This window comes from Lutra lutra, chromosome 9, assembly GCF_902655055.1.
Source record: "Lutra lutra chromosome 9, mLutLut1.2, whole genome shotgun sequence".
Classification (NCBI taxonomy): Eukaryota; Metazoa; Chordata; class Mammalia; order Carnivora; family Mustelidae; genus Lutra; species Lutra lutra.
In genome coordinates, this window is record NC_062286.1 from 50,078,163 (window position 1) to 50,092,408 (window position 14,246).

At 42.1% G+C, this 14,246-nt stretch overlaps 1 protein-coding gene across 4 annotated transcripts in view; it reads left to right on the forward strand.

Moving 5' to 3' along the window:
• M1AP (meiosis 1 associated protein) overlaps window positions 1–14,246 on the forward strand; it is an 80,021-nt gene that overhangs the window by 48,369 nt on the left and 17,406 nt on the right. For all 4 annotated transcript variants that reach the window (XM_047743918.1, XM_047743919.1, XM_047743920.1 and 1 more), the window contains 2 exons: window positions 8,822–8,995; window positions 12,588–12,750. In XM_047743918.1, coding sequence (XP_047599874.1) covers window positions 8,822–8,995; window positions 12,588–12,750 — 337 coding nt within the window. The remainder of the gene's footprint in view (window positions 1–8,821; window positions 8,996–12,587; window positions 12,751–14,246) is intronic.

Consider the following 14,246-nt stretch of genomic DNA (forward strand, 5'->3'; position numbering starts at 1 on the left):
ACAGCTAACTTTGTTGGACACAAACTGCAGCTAGTCATGGTCTGCAGTAGTCAGGGACCAGATCTCGGTTGCATTGGTTTAGCCTCCACTATGAGCTGCTTCCAGTTTGTCCCATACATGTGTGGTGTAAGGGTCAGCAAGGTGCCTGGACTGAGTTTTAAACACATAATTTAGGGTTCTCAGGCTACCTCCTCCCTTCTTGGATTTCTTCCTCACTTTCTGGAGGCTCTCCTTGCCCCTGGCTCCTCCCCCTGATAAGGCCAGTGAAAGACAGAGGTCTTTCTATTAAAGTTTTAGCTGCTATACTAGGTTCACACTGTTACAACTGAGGCCACCCTTGGGGGAATTCATTCTTTGCTGGTCACTTGTTCCCAAGTTCCAGTTCCTCTCTGAACTTTGTTCAGTCTCCACAGTCTTCAGATAGCTGTCCTCACATAGTTGTTTTATTTTTTTAACTATATTATCTCAGATAGCTGTTTTATTTTTTGAACTATAATATCTAGAGTTTATAACTATGGTTTATAAGGAAATAAGAACCCAATCAGACTGGAAGTCCCCCTTCACTGTTGATCAGTTTGGTTCTTTCTTTTTACTTCCTTTTCTATATTCCATTCACTTCAGTAAGCTCAAGTGCTCCATCATTTCTCTCTTTACAAGACTATGACTTAAAAGTTCTTTTGATTAAATCCCAAGTCTTCTCTGCTCCTCCTTTCTCCTTCTCATCCCCTAACACTTACAGATGTATATTTTCCTGCTTTACTTGGCAAATGCCTGGTGTTACTCCCTCCCATCCTTGGACAATCTGGCCAGTCTCCCATCTGAAATCGCCCCACCATATACCTAGCACTGGAGCACTAGTTAGCACAATACAAGGACTAACTGGGGACAGAATTAAACACGAGTACAGATATAAATTTAGTATAGGATGAAGGTGGCCTGTTATATTACAAGGGCAAAGATGGACTTCTTCTAAAAGTGGTACCAGGCAACTTGTTACCATCTAGAAAGTATTCCACGTGTTCCAGGGACCTAAACGTAAAAAATAATATTTGAAAGGTAGTAAAAGAACATTGGTGAACGCCTTTATCATCTTAGAATAGGGAAAGTTTCTCTACCTGTGACTCAAAATCCATGTGCAGTAATTTATTCAACTACATAAAAATAAATATATTTTTTAAAATACATTTTAAATAAATAAAGTCAAAAGACAACTGAAAAAAATTGGAGAAAGTATTTGCAATTTACATCTTGGATGGGGGGTAGGAACATGAAGAGGAAGGGCTAATATCGCTAATAGAGAAAGAGCACTTGAAAACTTCGGGGAAAAAGACCAAAAACCCTGCAGAAAAATGGACAAAAAACATGAGTGGATAATTCAAAGGGTGTTTTTTAAAGATTTATTTATTTGTTTATTTGACAGACAGAGATCACAAGTAGGCAGAGAGAGAGATTGGAGAAAGCAGGCTCCCTGATGAGGAGAGAGCCCGATGCGGGGCTCGATACCAGGACCCTGGGATCATGACCTGAGCCGACCGAAGGCAGAGGCTTTAACCCACTGAGCCATCCAGGCACCCCCAAAGGGTATTTTTTAAGTGGCCCTTAAACATATGAAGATTAAAAAAAAAAGTAGGAAAATATGCTTAACCTCATTCATAGAGAAATTAAAATTAAGACTGCACCAACATACTACTTCCCATCTATTAGATTTGCCAAAGTTAAAAATTATGAGAACATATTTGCATTACTGGTAGAATGCACAGTGGCACAACCCTTCTGGAGGGATATTTGGCAATATCAAACAAAATGCCATGTGCATTTACTTTTTGTTTTGTTTTTGTTGATTCACTTATTGAACATTTATTTTTTATTTTAGTCTTTGTTTAAAGTTTTTATTTAAATTCTGGTTAGTTAACATACAGTGTAATATTAGTTTCAGGTGTACAGATTCATCCCTTCCATATTATAACTGATGTTCATCACAAATGCCCTCTTCAATACCCCTCACCTGTTTAACCCTTTCCTCCCCACCTCCCCTCTGGCAACCATCAATTTGTTCTCTATAATTAAGAGTCTGTTTCTTGGTTTGCCCCCTGTCCTTTTTTCCCAATGCTCATTTATTTTGTTTCTTAAATTCCTCATATGTGGGAAATCATATAGTATTTGTCTTTCTCTGACCGATTTATTTCGCTTAGCATAATACTCTCTAGGTCCATCCAAGCAAATGGCAAGATTTCACTGAAAATGACAGGATTTCTTTTATATGGCTGAGTAATATCCATAAAAATTATATATATATATATATATCTCACATATTCTTTATCTATTCATCAGTTGGTGGACACTTGGCCTATTTCCATAGTTTGGCAATTGTAGATGCTGCTGCTGTAAACAGTGGAGTGAATGTATCCCTTTCATCTAGTATTTTTGTATTCCTTGGGTAAATACTTAGTGATGCAATTGCTGGATCATAGAGTAGTTCTATTTTTAACTTTTTCAGGAACCTCCATACTGTTTTGTTTATAGAAAATATAAATTCGTTTGTGCAGAAAAAGAGGACTCTCTAAATACCTTCTATTTTTTTTTTTATAAAAAAACCTCTTTTTTTTTTTAAAGATTTTATTTATTTATTTGACAGAGAGAGATCACAAGTAGATGGAGAGGCAGGCAGAGAGAGAGAGAGGGAAGCAGGATCTCTGCCGAGCAGAGAACCCGATGCGGGACTCGATCCCGGGACGCTGAGATCATGACCTGAGCCGAAGGCAGCGGCTTAACCCACTGAGCCACCCAGGCGCCCTCTAAATACCTTCTAAGTCTAGCGTTTTCCAGTCAAACTATGTTTAGACTTTGGTATATCTCAATCAGTAGGGACCAGCTTCTTTTGCATGTGGGTTGCATTTTTTTTTTGTAAAATGAAAATAGAGCTCTTAAGGCCTTAGATGAAATGTATTTTCTTACAACTTGGATCATATACTTCCTAAAGAGAAAACTTTCTCTCTCTCTCTGTCTGTCTCTCACACACACACAAAGACACACACACATACACGCCATACTCTTACTGTGTTTTATTTTTCTTCATCGTACTACCATTATCTGTAATTGTTTTTTGTTTCTATTGTTTGTTTATTCTTTGTTCTCCCCCTAGAATGTAACCCACAAAAGCAGATAATTTGTCTCTTTCATTGTTGACACAATCAGTGTGCCTGGATCATAGAAGGCATTAAATAAATAATTATTTGAAAGACAAATGAACTGAATGAAAGGATGAATGAATGAATGACATCTCTTCTCTCCCTGAGAATAGTTCTGGGAAATAAAGTCTCTCTATTCTCATTACACTTCTAGTTTTGCTGTCTTGTAGACTGGAACCCTAGGAAGATGGTCACCACTTGGTCAGTCCTGCAGTAACTTCTCTAGAGAGTCTGCATCACATAATCACCACTACCCTGCTACCTCCTTTCAAGGAGCTTCTCCTTTTTCCCAGGGTCCAAGCATCACTTCCATAAATGAGGCACATGAGCTCAGAGACAAGCCAGGCTGCTCCCAACAATGTGAGCTATTAGAAGTTATCTTCATGCCATTGTTGATTTAAAGACAGTGGTTAGGGGTGCCTGGGTGGCTCAGCGGGTTAAGCCTCTGCCTTCGGCTCAGGTCATGATCTCAGGGTCCTGGGATCGAGCCCCGCATCGGGCTCTCTGCTCAGCAGAGAACCTGCTTCCTCCTCCCTCTCTGCCTGCTTGTGATCTCTCTCTGTCAAATAAATAAATAATCTTTAAATAAATAAATAAATAAATAAATAAATAAATAAATAAAGACAGTGGTTAAATGACTCTGCACAGTTGTTCCTGAGCAAACTTTGTCAACTCTGATTACTTATCCTAGTTATTAACATCCTGTACTACTCCTATATTCAGAAGCTAGACAGCAAAGATTGCAAACTGGCCCAGAGAGGCTGAGCTATCACAGTCCCACAGGTTTTGCAGTGGCTCTTGACCTTTTTTGGACTCACAACACTCTCAAGGATCTGATGAAAGCTAAGGACCTGTCCCCCTCCTCCACCCTATTAGAATACATCTATACATGTACAGGTGAAGTTATATACAATTTAAGGGGGTTTCCAGAACCCTAAAGCCCACCCTAGGTCTGGCCTATAGGTCCAGGAAAGGAAGCTGGACCTATAGGAACAGGTCTGGCCTATAGGTCCAGGCCTTTGTAGGACAGGGGAGGATCTATAGGATTGAGCTGGAGCACAATTTTCCTAGGTCTCTACTTTAGATATTCTACGTCTGTTTGTGTATTAAAGTGTTGCATTCTCCCTGTAACCTTTTTGCAAGGTTGAATTCTGAGAAGGACTGCTTTAGGCATTGCCTTATTTTCAATCATTTGGCTCTCTTAATTTTTCCTATTATTGTGGCCTTTCTGCAAGAGCTCAGTAAAAGGTATCACTACTTGTGGCCACAGGAGGGCAGGGCAGATCCAAACACTGAATGTGAATGCTGTTTGCAGCCTTGCGGCAGTGAACCCGTCCTTCCTCGTCCTCACCACCCAAACACTCCCAGCCACACTCACTCCCATAACCTTCCTGTTTCATACTGTGAGTGGAATTAGCTCATTCCTGCTCGCCAGTCAAGGTGGGAACTGCTCTTCAATCTCTGAGAAGTGACAAGTCTCTTCCCCATTTCCCAGGTTTAGTACATTCCTTTTTTTTTTTTTTTAAGATTTTATTTATTTTTGAGAGAGCACAAATGGGGGAGGGAGTCAGAGGGAGAAGCAGACTCCCCACTGAGCAGGAACCAGATGTGGGACTAGATCCCACGACCCTGTGATCATGACCTGAGCAGAGGGCAGACGCTTAACCAACTGAGCCACCCAGGTGCCTGGTTTAGCACATTTCATTGTATTTGTGAGGAACACAGTTCTCTGCCTTTGGTGTTCTTATATATGTTAGTGGTGGGGAGAAAGCAGTCGCCAAGGGAAGTGATGTGGGGAGAGCTTATAAAAAAGGAAAGCACATTCTTATCCTGTAAGAGTAAATCATTTTGTTGATGAGAGAAAAAGAAGAAAATGCCATTTGTTGGACCTAGGCATGCCATTCATAGATAATCATCTCACTTCTTATGCCTCACTGTAACTATGAAATGGGTTGTAATATCCCCACTTTGTCCAAAGTCATATAACTATTCCAAGTGGCAATTCAAACCCTCCTCTCTTCCATCACATCCCACCACTTTTCATAAACTCCCAGAAAGAGAAGAAAACCCTTCTGAAGAAACAGATTAGCAAGAGTAATTAGTATTGCCTAAATGAAGCCCACCTATACCCAGGAGCTGATGATTAAACCCAAATAAGGGAGGATATAATTAAGCATAACTTTCGGGACAGAGTCAGTTTGTAGTTGAGTTTTGGGGGAGGAGCGAGCCATGGATTGACAGAATAATAAAAGCACTAAGGAAGGAAGGAAGTCATGTGGCAAGGAGACCAATTTAGTTGAAGCAGAAGAGTTACAGGAAAAGGTAATGAGAGCTGAGGAGGGGGAGCAAATGTTGAACTCAACAGGCATTTGCTAGGCTTCAGCTCTAAGCTAGCTACTGAACTAGGGGATTCGGAATGAATGGGCATGTAAGATCTCAACAGGCAAGGGTGGGAAAGAATCATATGAGCCATCACAGAAGGGAAGAGTGGGGTATTTGATGAATAATGAGTAGAACCAAGTGGTACAGGGTGAGTGAGGGAAATAAAATAATCAAGGAAGGCAGTGTGTGCTTTTTAGTAAAGGAGAGAACTGAGGAAACCACATTTTAGAAATTAACTGGTATGGAGTGCCCGGGTGGCTCAGTCTTTAAGCGTCTACCTTCCACTCAGGTGGTGATTCCAGGGTCCTGGGATGGAGCCCCACTTCGGGCTCCCCACTAGGCGGGAAGCCTGTTTCTCCTCCCACACCCCCTGCTTGTATTCCCCCTCTCTCTCTTACCCTCTCTACTTTCAGAGATCCTTCACTCGATTCCATTTCTTTCATTTTGTATCTGCCTTTTAATGCTTTAATAGTGATTTTTGCCTCACTGAAGTTTTGGGTTCAGTTCTTTCTGTACTTGTTACTCAAATTGAAGTCCATGCCTCAGGCTCAGTAAAATTAAATTACTTCTCATTTTTGCCTATGAAAGAATAAAATTCACATTATTAAAAAGATACTTTCTTTTGTGGCACCTGGGTGGCTCAGTGGGTTAAAGCCTCTGCCTTCAGTTCAGGTCATGATCCCAGAGTCCTGGGATCGAGCCCCACATCGAGCTCTCTGCACTGCAGGGAGCCTGCTTCCCTCTCTCTCTCTGCCTCTCTCTCTGCCTACTTGTGATCTCTGTCTGTCAAATAAATAAATAAAATCTTTTTTTAAAAAGATACTTTCTCTTTACTCACAAGGAACATTTCTTGGGCAGTGACTTTGTATTTATCACTGTAATACCTAAAACATAATGTGGCAGATGACAGTTTGAGGAGGATGGTCAAGAATAGTGTAGCGGGGCGCCTGGGTGGTTCAGTGGATTAAGCCTCTGCCTTCGGCTCACGTCATGATCCCAAGGTCCTGAGAGGGAGCCCCACATTGGGCTCTCTGCTCAGCGGGGAGCCCCACATTGGGCTCTCTGCTCAGCGGGGAGCCCCACATTGGGCTCTCTGCTCAGCGGGGAGCCTGTTTCCCCCCTCTCTCTCTCTGCCTGCCTCTCTGCCTATTTGTGATCTCTCTCTCCCACTCTGTTAAATAAATAAATAAATAAAATCTTTTAAAAAACAAAAAAAGCTCTTTAAAAAGAATGGTGTAGGGGCGCCTGGGTGGCTCAGTGGGTTAAAGCCTCTGCTTTCGGCTCAGGTCATGATCTCAGGGTCCTGGGATGGACCCCTGCATTGGGCTCTCTGCTCAGCAGGGAGCCTGCTTCCTCCTCTCTCTCTGCCTGCCTCTCTGCCTACTTGTGATCTCTATCTGTCAAATAAATAAGTAAAATCTCCAAAAAAAAAAAAAAAAAAGAATGGTGTAGCTTTACAAACTCCTTTACGTATAGTCTTTGTACCCTGTACAATATTTCATCTTTTATATAGTACATAATAAAAATTACTGCTTGATGGAATGAATGAAATACTTGGTTAATGAATCCTCAGAACTGTTCATGGAAGATGGCAGAGTTTTAATCATACTTGTCAAAGAGAAATGCATTTGGCGCCCCTTTTCAGCCACAGAATAAGTCATTAATATGACATGAAGTCATCTGAGTCTCACCACACCTCCCCTGTGTGGGTACCAACACGCTGGACTGAAGCCCTTTGTTCCCTGTGGAGAGTCTGCCACTTCTGCCTCCTTGTCCTCAGGAATGTCGTTCTAGAAATAAACCAGCCTTCTCCCTGGAGTCTATGAGTCATATACAGAAGTTAATTCATCAATTTTCTTAGGCTCTTTGTGAAAGTATTTCAGAGAGTCCCTCATGGTAAGGAAAAAAAAATCAGGTTCCTCTTCGGTTTCTTTCCAGCTCTTGCCTCATTTCCTCTCTCTGTGCTTCCTCTACTACCTTATATTTGGCTTTTACTGATAACCTTTACCTGTAGACCCAGACCCAGTTCCTCAGCAAGTGTTGCCTAAAACAGGAAGTAGACCAGCAAAGCCTCATTACCCAACATACCTAGTTCCATTCACTCAGATTTGGAATCAAATCACACTCTACTACAACATTTCTGTCTTCCCGGCTGCTAATCACACTTGGGAGTTACAGCCTGCCAATGACAAACTTGTGTAATCTGTGTCTGAGGTGAAGCCCGGGAGTACACTATTTTTTTTCTTTTACTTTTTAAAAAAATTTGTTTTTTATAGCAGAAGTAATAATTGACTACATTTTTACTGTGAAATAAGAGGTGAAGAAGCGGCGCCTGTGTAGCTCTTTTGTTCAAGAGTCTGCCTTTCCCTCGGTCATGATCCCAGGGGCCTGGGATCAAGCCCCACATCATCATTGGACTCCCTGCTTAGCGAGGAGCCTGCTTCTCCCTCTCCCTTTGCTGCTCCCCCTACTTGTGCTCTCTCGCTCTCTCTCTCTCTCTCTCAAATAAATAAGTAAATAACATCTTTTTAAATAAATAGATAGATAAATAGGAACTGAAGAAGCTGAAGCTCTCCCTTGCTAACTAAGTCTTTAACTTCCATTTCTGTATTATTTTTGGCTGTTTTTGTATTCCAGAGTGTTTTTTAAATACAATAAAATTAAAACAAATAGAAGTATGAATAATAAAAGGGAAACATACTTCAGAACTCTGCCCTGTTTCCATTTCTGCCCACCATTAACAGTTTGATGGTAGCCTTCCAGATCTTTGTAAAAGGCATTTACATACATATGTATGTACTTAGGCCAAGGGTTTGATTTTTATTTATTTTATTTTATTTTTATATAAAGTGTTCACACATCTGTTCTACAACTTATTTATTTATTTACCATCTCTTAGATTTCCCTGCCAGTACATTTAACTTTACTTTGTTTAACAGCTATGTAATTATCCCAGCTGTGTAATTGTCCAAACAAAGGTTGAGTGTGCTGTAATTTACTTAAACATTACCCTATTGATGGGTATTTGAATTGCTTCCTGTTTAAGGTTTTGATTATTTGTTATTACAACAATGCTGTACTGAACATCTTTGCATATGTGTCCATGTGTACTATTAAGAATGTCTCTAATCTAGATATCTAGAGGGTAGAACTGGTGGGTCAAAAGATGGGTGCATTTAAATGTTTATATTTTTCAAAGTTTACAATTAAAGAATTAAATACTTTACCCACTAATTCCCTTTCTTCTGCAGAGAGTTCTATCCTGGGAACTGACATTGACCTTCAAACTATAGACAACGATGTTGTCAGCATGGAGATTTTCTTCAAAGCCTGGTTACATAACAGTGGAACAGACCAAGAACATATCCATCTTCTTCTTCCTTCACGGTGTTTCAGCAACATTTCCAAAGCCAGAGATGATTCAAGTACACACCCCCAAAAGACATAATATATAGCCTATGATTATCCTACTCTCAGATTAAGACCCTAGATTTGTGAGTTGTCAGAATACACAGTAGTTGAGGTTTAGGGATTGGAGGAGGCTATGTAGTGTAAGCACAAGGAGTAGGAAAATAATTTCTAAAAAGTAACCACAGTTAGAAAAACTGAACCTAATTAAGCCGAGATAGCAAGGGCCAGTTAGTTTAGGAGCAAAGACTTAGATACCTCAATTATAGGGCAGCACATAAACCAAATAAGAGCACAATGAACCATATATTTTCCTCAAATAATTCATTTTGAATTATAGTAGATATTATTGACTTAATAACTTGAGGCATGCTGGTACCTCAACAATTATCAACAGGGCCTATGAGAAGGTAAAGAACCAAGATTAAACCAAGATTAAATAGAGGTCTTCTGGATAGGAAGACACCAAACTGAGGTAAAGTAAAGCAACTAAAGAGGCAGGCCCCACAGAGGACAACTAGTAGCCCAACTAATAAAGGCAGGAGTTTAATGAGAAATATAGGTATAGACTCCTACCCCCAAAGGGGAAGACACATCGGTGGCCCTTTCTTTCTGGGGATAGCCATCAGATCTTTGCCCGCCCACCCCTTCCCATGCTCCCATTTCAACCAAGGGCCTGGGATGCATTTGATGACTTACCTTAATTTCAATGTGTCTTTCCTTGGTGTGTAAATCTTCCCTGGACCTCCTTTCCACTCTTTTGTCCAAGGCTGATGGTGCCAATTCTTCCATGTCCCATCTTCTGGAATCTACTTCATATCTGTTTTTCCCCAAGCACTCTGTCATCTCCTTTTCTGCATTATCCCATTTCATCTTCACCCACCGCCATGAAGCAGGTACTGTTACCATATGTCATTGAATCTCAGATGTTATCAGTTATGAGGTACACCATTACTTTATGTACCACTAAGAAAGAAAAACACTGCCAATTAAACATGACACAATGCTTTCTTTCCCTTAGAAATATTATTTTATCCTTACTGAGAAGTTAAAGTAGTAAGTGTTTGGAGTGTGTGTCTGGCCAATGGCAATTGTAAGATATATAGTGAGGTGTTAGTATGTGGGGAGAAAAATGTGTCTTCGAGTCAATTAAATACCAATATTATCTCCCTGTTTTACAGATGAGAAAACTGAGACTTAGAGAAATTAGACATTTTCCCAAGACAGCACAGAAAAATTAACAACAGAATTCGAAGTTAGGCAACTCCAGAACCCACTCTTAATGCTTAAGATTAGAAGTTTATTTTTTGTACATTTTGACTACTCTCAGCCCAAAAACCAGGTCTGTCTCCAGAACCTGGACACTTACCTACTACAAAACCTGTTTCATGCTGGGCAGTTCTGAGCAAAGATCCTGCCTCATCCTGGGCACTTCTTTCATTAGGAGGGCTGGGGCCCTCCAAGGCCAGGAACTCCAGCAACCAGCCTTTCTTTAACTGTTGCACAGCACTTTCCCATGATATAGTGGAGAATTTTTCTACCTTTTTCCTCCCTCTTTCCATGGCTTTCAGCACCAGGGTCAGAGCCAGAATGTTTATCTCCATCTGCAGTCATTTTTCAGTAATTTGCAGGTCTTCTAGGTGCATGTTGGAACTTTAGATCCAGATTCATCAGCTCTTCTATTAGGGAGGCCAACACTGGAATCCAGATGCTCAGGCACAATTGGAGTGAGGTCTGGGGAAAGTAGCCCTCCTCCAGGGAGGGTGTGACCCACCTGAGAGTGTATACAAGTACAATAAAGACCATACTATAGTTATCCACTGTTCAAAAAAGAGAAACTGACTCATTACCACACTAGATTTCTGGAAATGTGGCTCACTATCAAAAATGAAACAGAACAATACAGAACACTGAGCTCTCCTACTCTAGAATGTTTTGAGGACTGCTCTTCAGATGTTCACTCTGACTCCTTACAAGGTTCTCTATCCACTCCACCTTCTATAGCTGCTCAGGGCCCTTCACTCCACTCTCTAGGTGCTTCCCTCAGAGGTCTCCTTCTGGCAGAGTGCACAGTTAGCTTCAGATGAGTATCTTTTCTCGTTTCGTGGATCTGGAGTCTGTCACCTCTGCATCTGGGTTCAGCGTGGTGAGAAGCACACCTGATTCTAGACTCTAGTTCTGCTAAGACAGCTTTCCCAGCTTCGGAACACTGTTGAGACTATGGTGCTAGAAGTTCTCAGCCCTGGCTGCAGTAAGAATCACATTGAGGGACTTTTTAAAAATACCAGTATCTGGATTCCATCTCCAGAGATCCTGATTTCACTAGTATGAGTTAGAGCCCAGACATCAGTATATTTTAAAAGTTTGTTAATGTGGGATGCCTGGGTGGCTCAGTGGGTTAAGCCTCTGCCTTCAGCTCAGGTCATGATCCCAGGGTCCTGGGATCGAGCCCCACATCAGGCTCTCTGCCCAGCAGGGAGCCTGCTTCTCCCGCCCCCTCTCTGCCTACTTGTGATCTCTGTCAAATAAATAAAGTCTTTTTTTTTTAATAAAAGTTCCTTAATGAAAAGGTGATTCTTACGGCAACCAGAGTTGAGAATCTCAGCCAGGTGAACACAGCTGTCCAGTCCTAAAGCCCAGATATCTAACAATGGAGAAGTCAGGCGCAGAAGAAATGAGGGGAGTCCAAGACCAAGCCCCTCCTACTGACTTCCTGGGCTCTGAGACACAGCAAGCCAAAACTGTCTTACCCAGAGTTAATGTCTACGTTTAACTGCTGGGCCCAGGAGGCCAGCTGGATCTGACCTCTATTCTGCCATCCTATCTCCTTTTCTACATTATTTCTACTTCTGCTTTTACATCATGTTTGTTAACAGTATTCAAACCTGTATACATTTTATTGAACAACTTTGTAGTATCAGGGCTACAAGCTTAGAGCAATAGCACATTATACACTGTGGCATGCGAATATACCTTGATGAATAATTCATACCTAGGTGAAGCCCCCTCAGAATGGTTGCAGAAGGTTCTACTCTCAGGTTTCTTTGGGGAATTAAAAAATACACCATTTCAGGAACTTATTCCTCCCCCTCCCCTGAATGTCCCTAGAAGAGCCCACAGAGAAACAGTAGCTGTCACCTGACTCCCTGACTTCTGCTTTCCTGCTCTTCCTTCATCTGACCTATAGTCTTGCCAAAGCTTAGCTACAGGGAAGCAACAGAAGCAAGATTTCCATCTGTGATTGCAAAGGGCCTCTGCATATCATAGTGTTAGCTGCCTCCTCCACAGAGAGCCCATGTTCCTCTCAGACTGGATCATAAGCCAGATCTCTCACTATGAGGCAACTGCTCAGCCAGGCCAGAAGTAAAAGAAGTAAAAACCATATCAGACACAGAAAATAAGTTAACTATTGTATTGAGCAACTCTAGGTCCAGACCTGCTCTGCCTTTCCAAACCAGTCATACTTTCCTGTTTCTACTCCCCTGCCTCCTCCCAAGCCTTACTTGCCTGGTGAATGTTGGGAATGGGTAGCAGATGTTGTCTCTTAATTATGTAGCCTGAGGTAACTTGTGACAAACTGCCCCTCCCCCAATGCCATTTTTATTGTAGTGTGCCTGAAATGTGATCTCCAAGAACGACTCCTCAGCCCATCCCTGCTCCCTGGCACAGCTGATGGCTCCTTGAGAATGGATGACCCCAAAGGAGACTTCAGCACACTCTACCAGATGGCCTCCCAGTCGTCAGCCTCTCGTTACAAGCTCCGGGTGATCAAGTATGGGACAAGAGAACTTCCCCAATCCATGCAAATGCCTATTCTTACTGGTTCCAGCTAGGAAGTCCAGAGGTAGAGGGCATCTCCAAGTGTCAGCCAGGTGGGAGTCAGTTCCAAAGCAGAAACTATAGTTATAGGAGTGAAAGAGCAAGCTCAGGCTGCCCAGCATGTGGAGACTAACGGCCAGATGGTAGAAGATATGCCTCAGTAGGATATTCTAAAGCCTGGATGAGGATTGCAAATCCAGAAAGTCTCTGAACACCAAGAAAAACAAGATCAGCCGTGTTTATCCATTCAGCAACTGCATATTGAATACCTTACTGTGTTTAGGCATCAGGACAGAGGTCTGACCTTCAAGGAACAAGACGGTAGATAGGATCTACTCCTGCCTTGCCATTTCTCTAAGTACTAGAATTTCTGCTTCCAGAGGAACTAGTTCTTGGGTAGAATTAGCAATGATGGCAAAGACCACTTTTACTGCTTCCTAGTTCCTATCACCATGTCTGTGCTCAAGTATCTAGGTAAGCTTGTCCAGTGTGTGACTGCAGATGCTTCTTGGGGAACTTTTTTTTTTTAATTTTTATTTTATTTTATTTTATTTATTTGACAGAGAGAAAGAGATCACAAGTAGGCAGAGAGGCAGGCAGAGAGAGGAGGAAGCAGGCTCACTGCTGAGCAGAGAGCCCGATGCGGGGCTCGATCCCAGGACCCTGAGATCATGACCTGAGCCGAAGGCAGAGGCTTAATCCACTGAGCCACCCAGATGCCCCCTTGGGGAACTTTCTTAAATTTCTTTTCTTTTCCTTTCTTTTCTTTTTTTAAGAGAGCAAGAGCAAACAGGGGGAAGGGGCGGTGGAGAGGGAAACAGAGGTAGAGAATGAATCTTAAGCAGGCTCCATGCCCAGTGCAGAGTCCAATGCAGGGCTCATTCTCATGACCCTGAGCTCATGACCTGAGCCAAAATCAAGAGTCAACACCTAACTGACTGAGCCACCCAGGCACCCCAATTCATCCTTTCTTTTTTTAAGATTTTATTTATTTATTTGACAGAAAGAGAGAGCACAAGTAGGCAAAGCAGCAGACAGAGGGAGAGGGAGAACCAGTTTTCCCACTGAGCTGGGAGCCTGACGCAGGGCTCCATCCCAAGACCCTGGGATCATGACCCGAGCTGAAGGCAGACGACTAACCAACTGAGCCACCCAGGTGCCCCCTCACCCTCTTCTTAAATGCGTCTTCTCTCAGCACTTGTCACAAGAGAGCCAGGACTGGGTGCAGATGGTTAGCATACTATCATATTACATGGTTATTATAGCAGGGGTGTTCTGGGGTATCCCCAGAAAAGTCACTTGGAATTAAAGAAGCTCAGGAGAAGAAACATCCATCAGATTGCTTTTCATGATGGTGCTTCCTTCATTGGTTAACAGGCTTTGAGAATATGCTATGTGCCAGATACCTTGCTAGGTGCTGGCCATGCTAAGTTGATTAATTCACAGGCC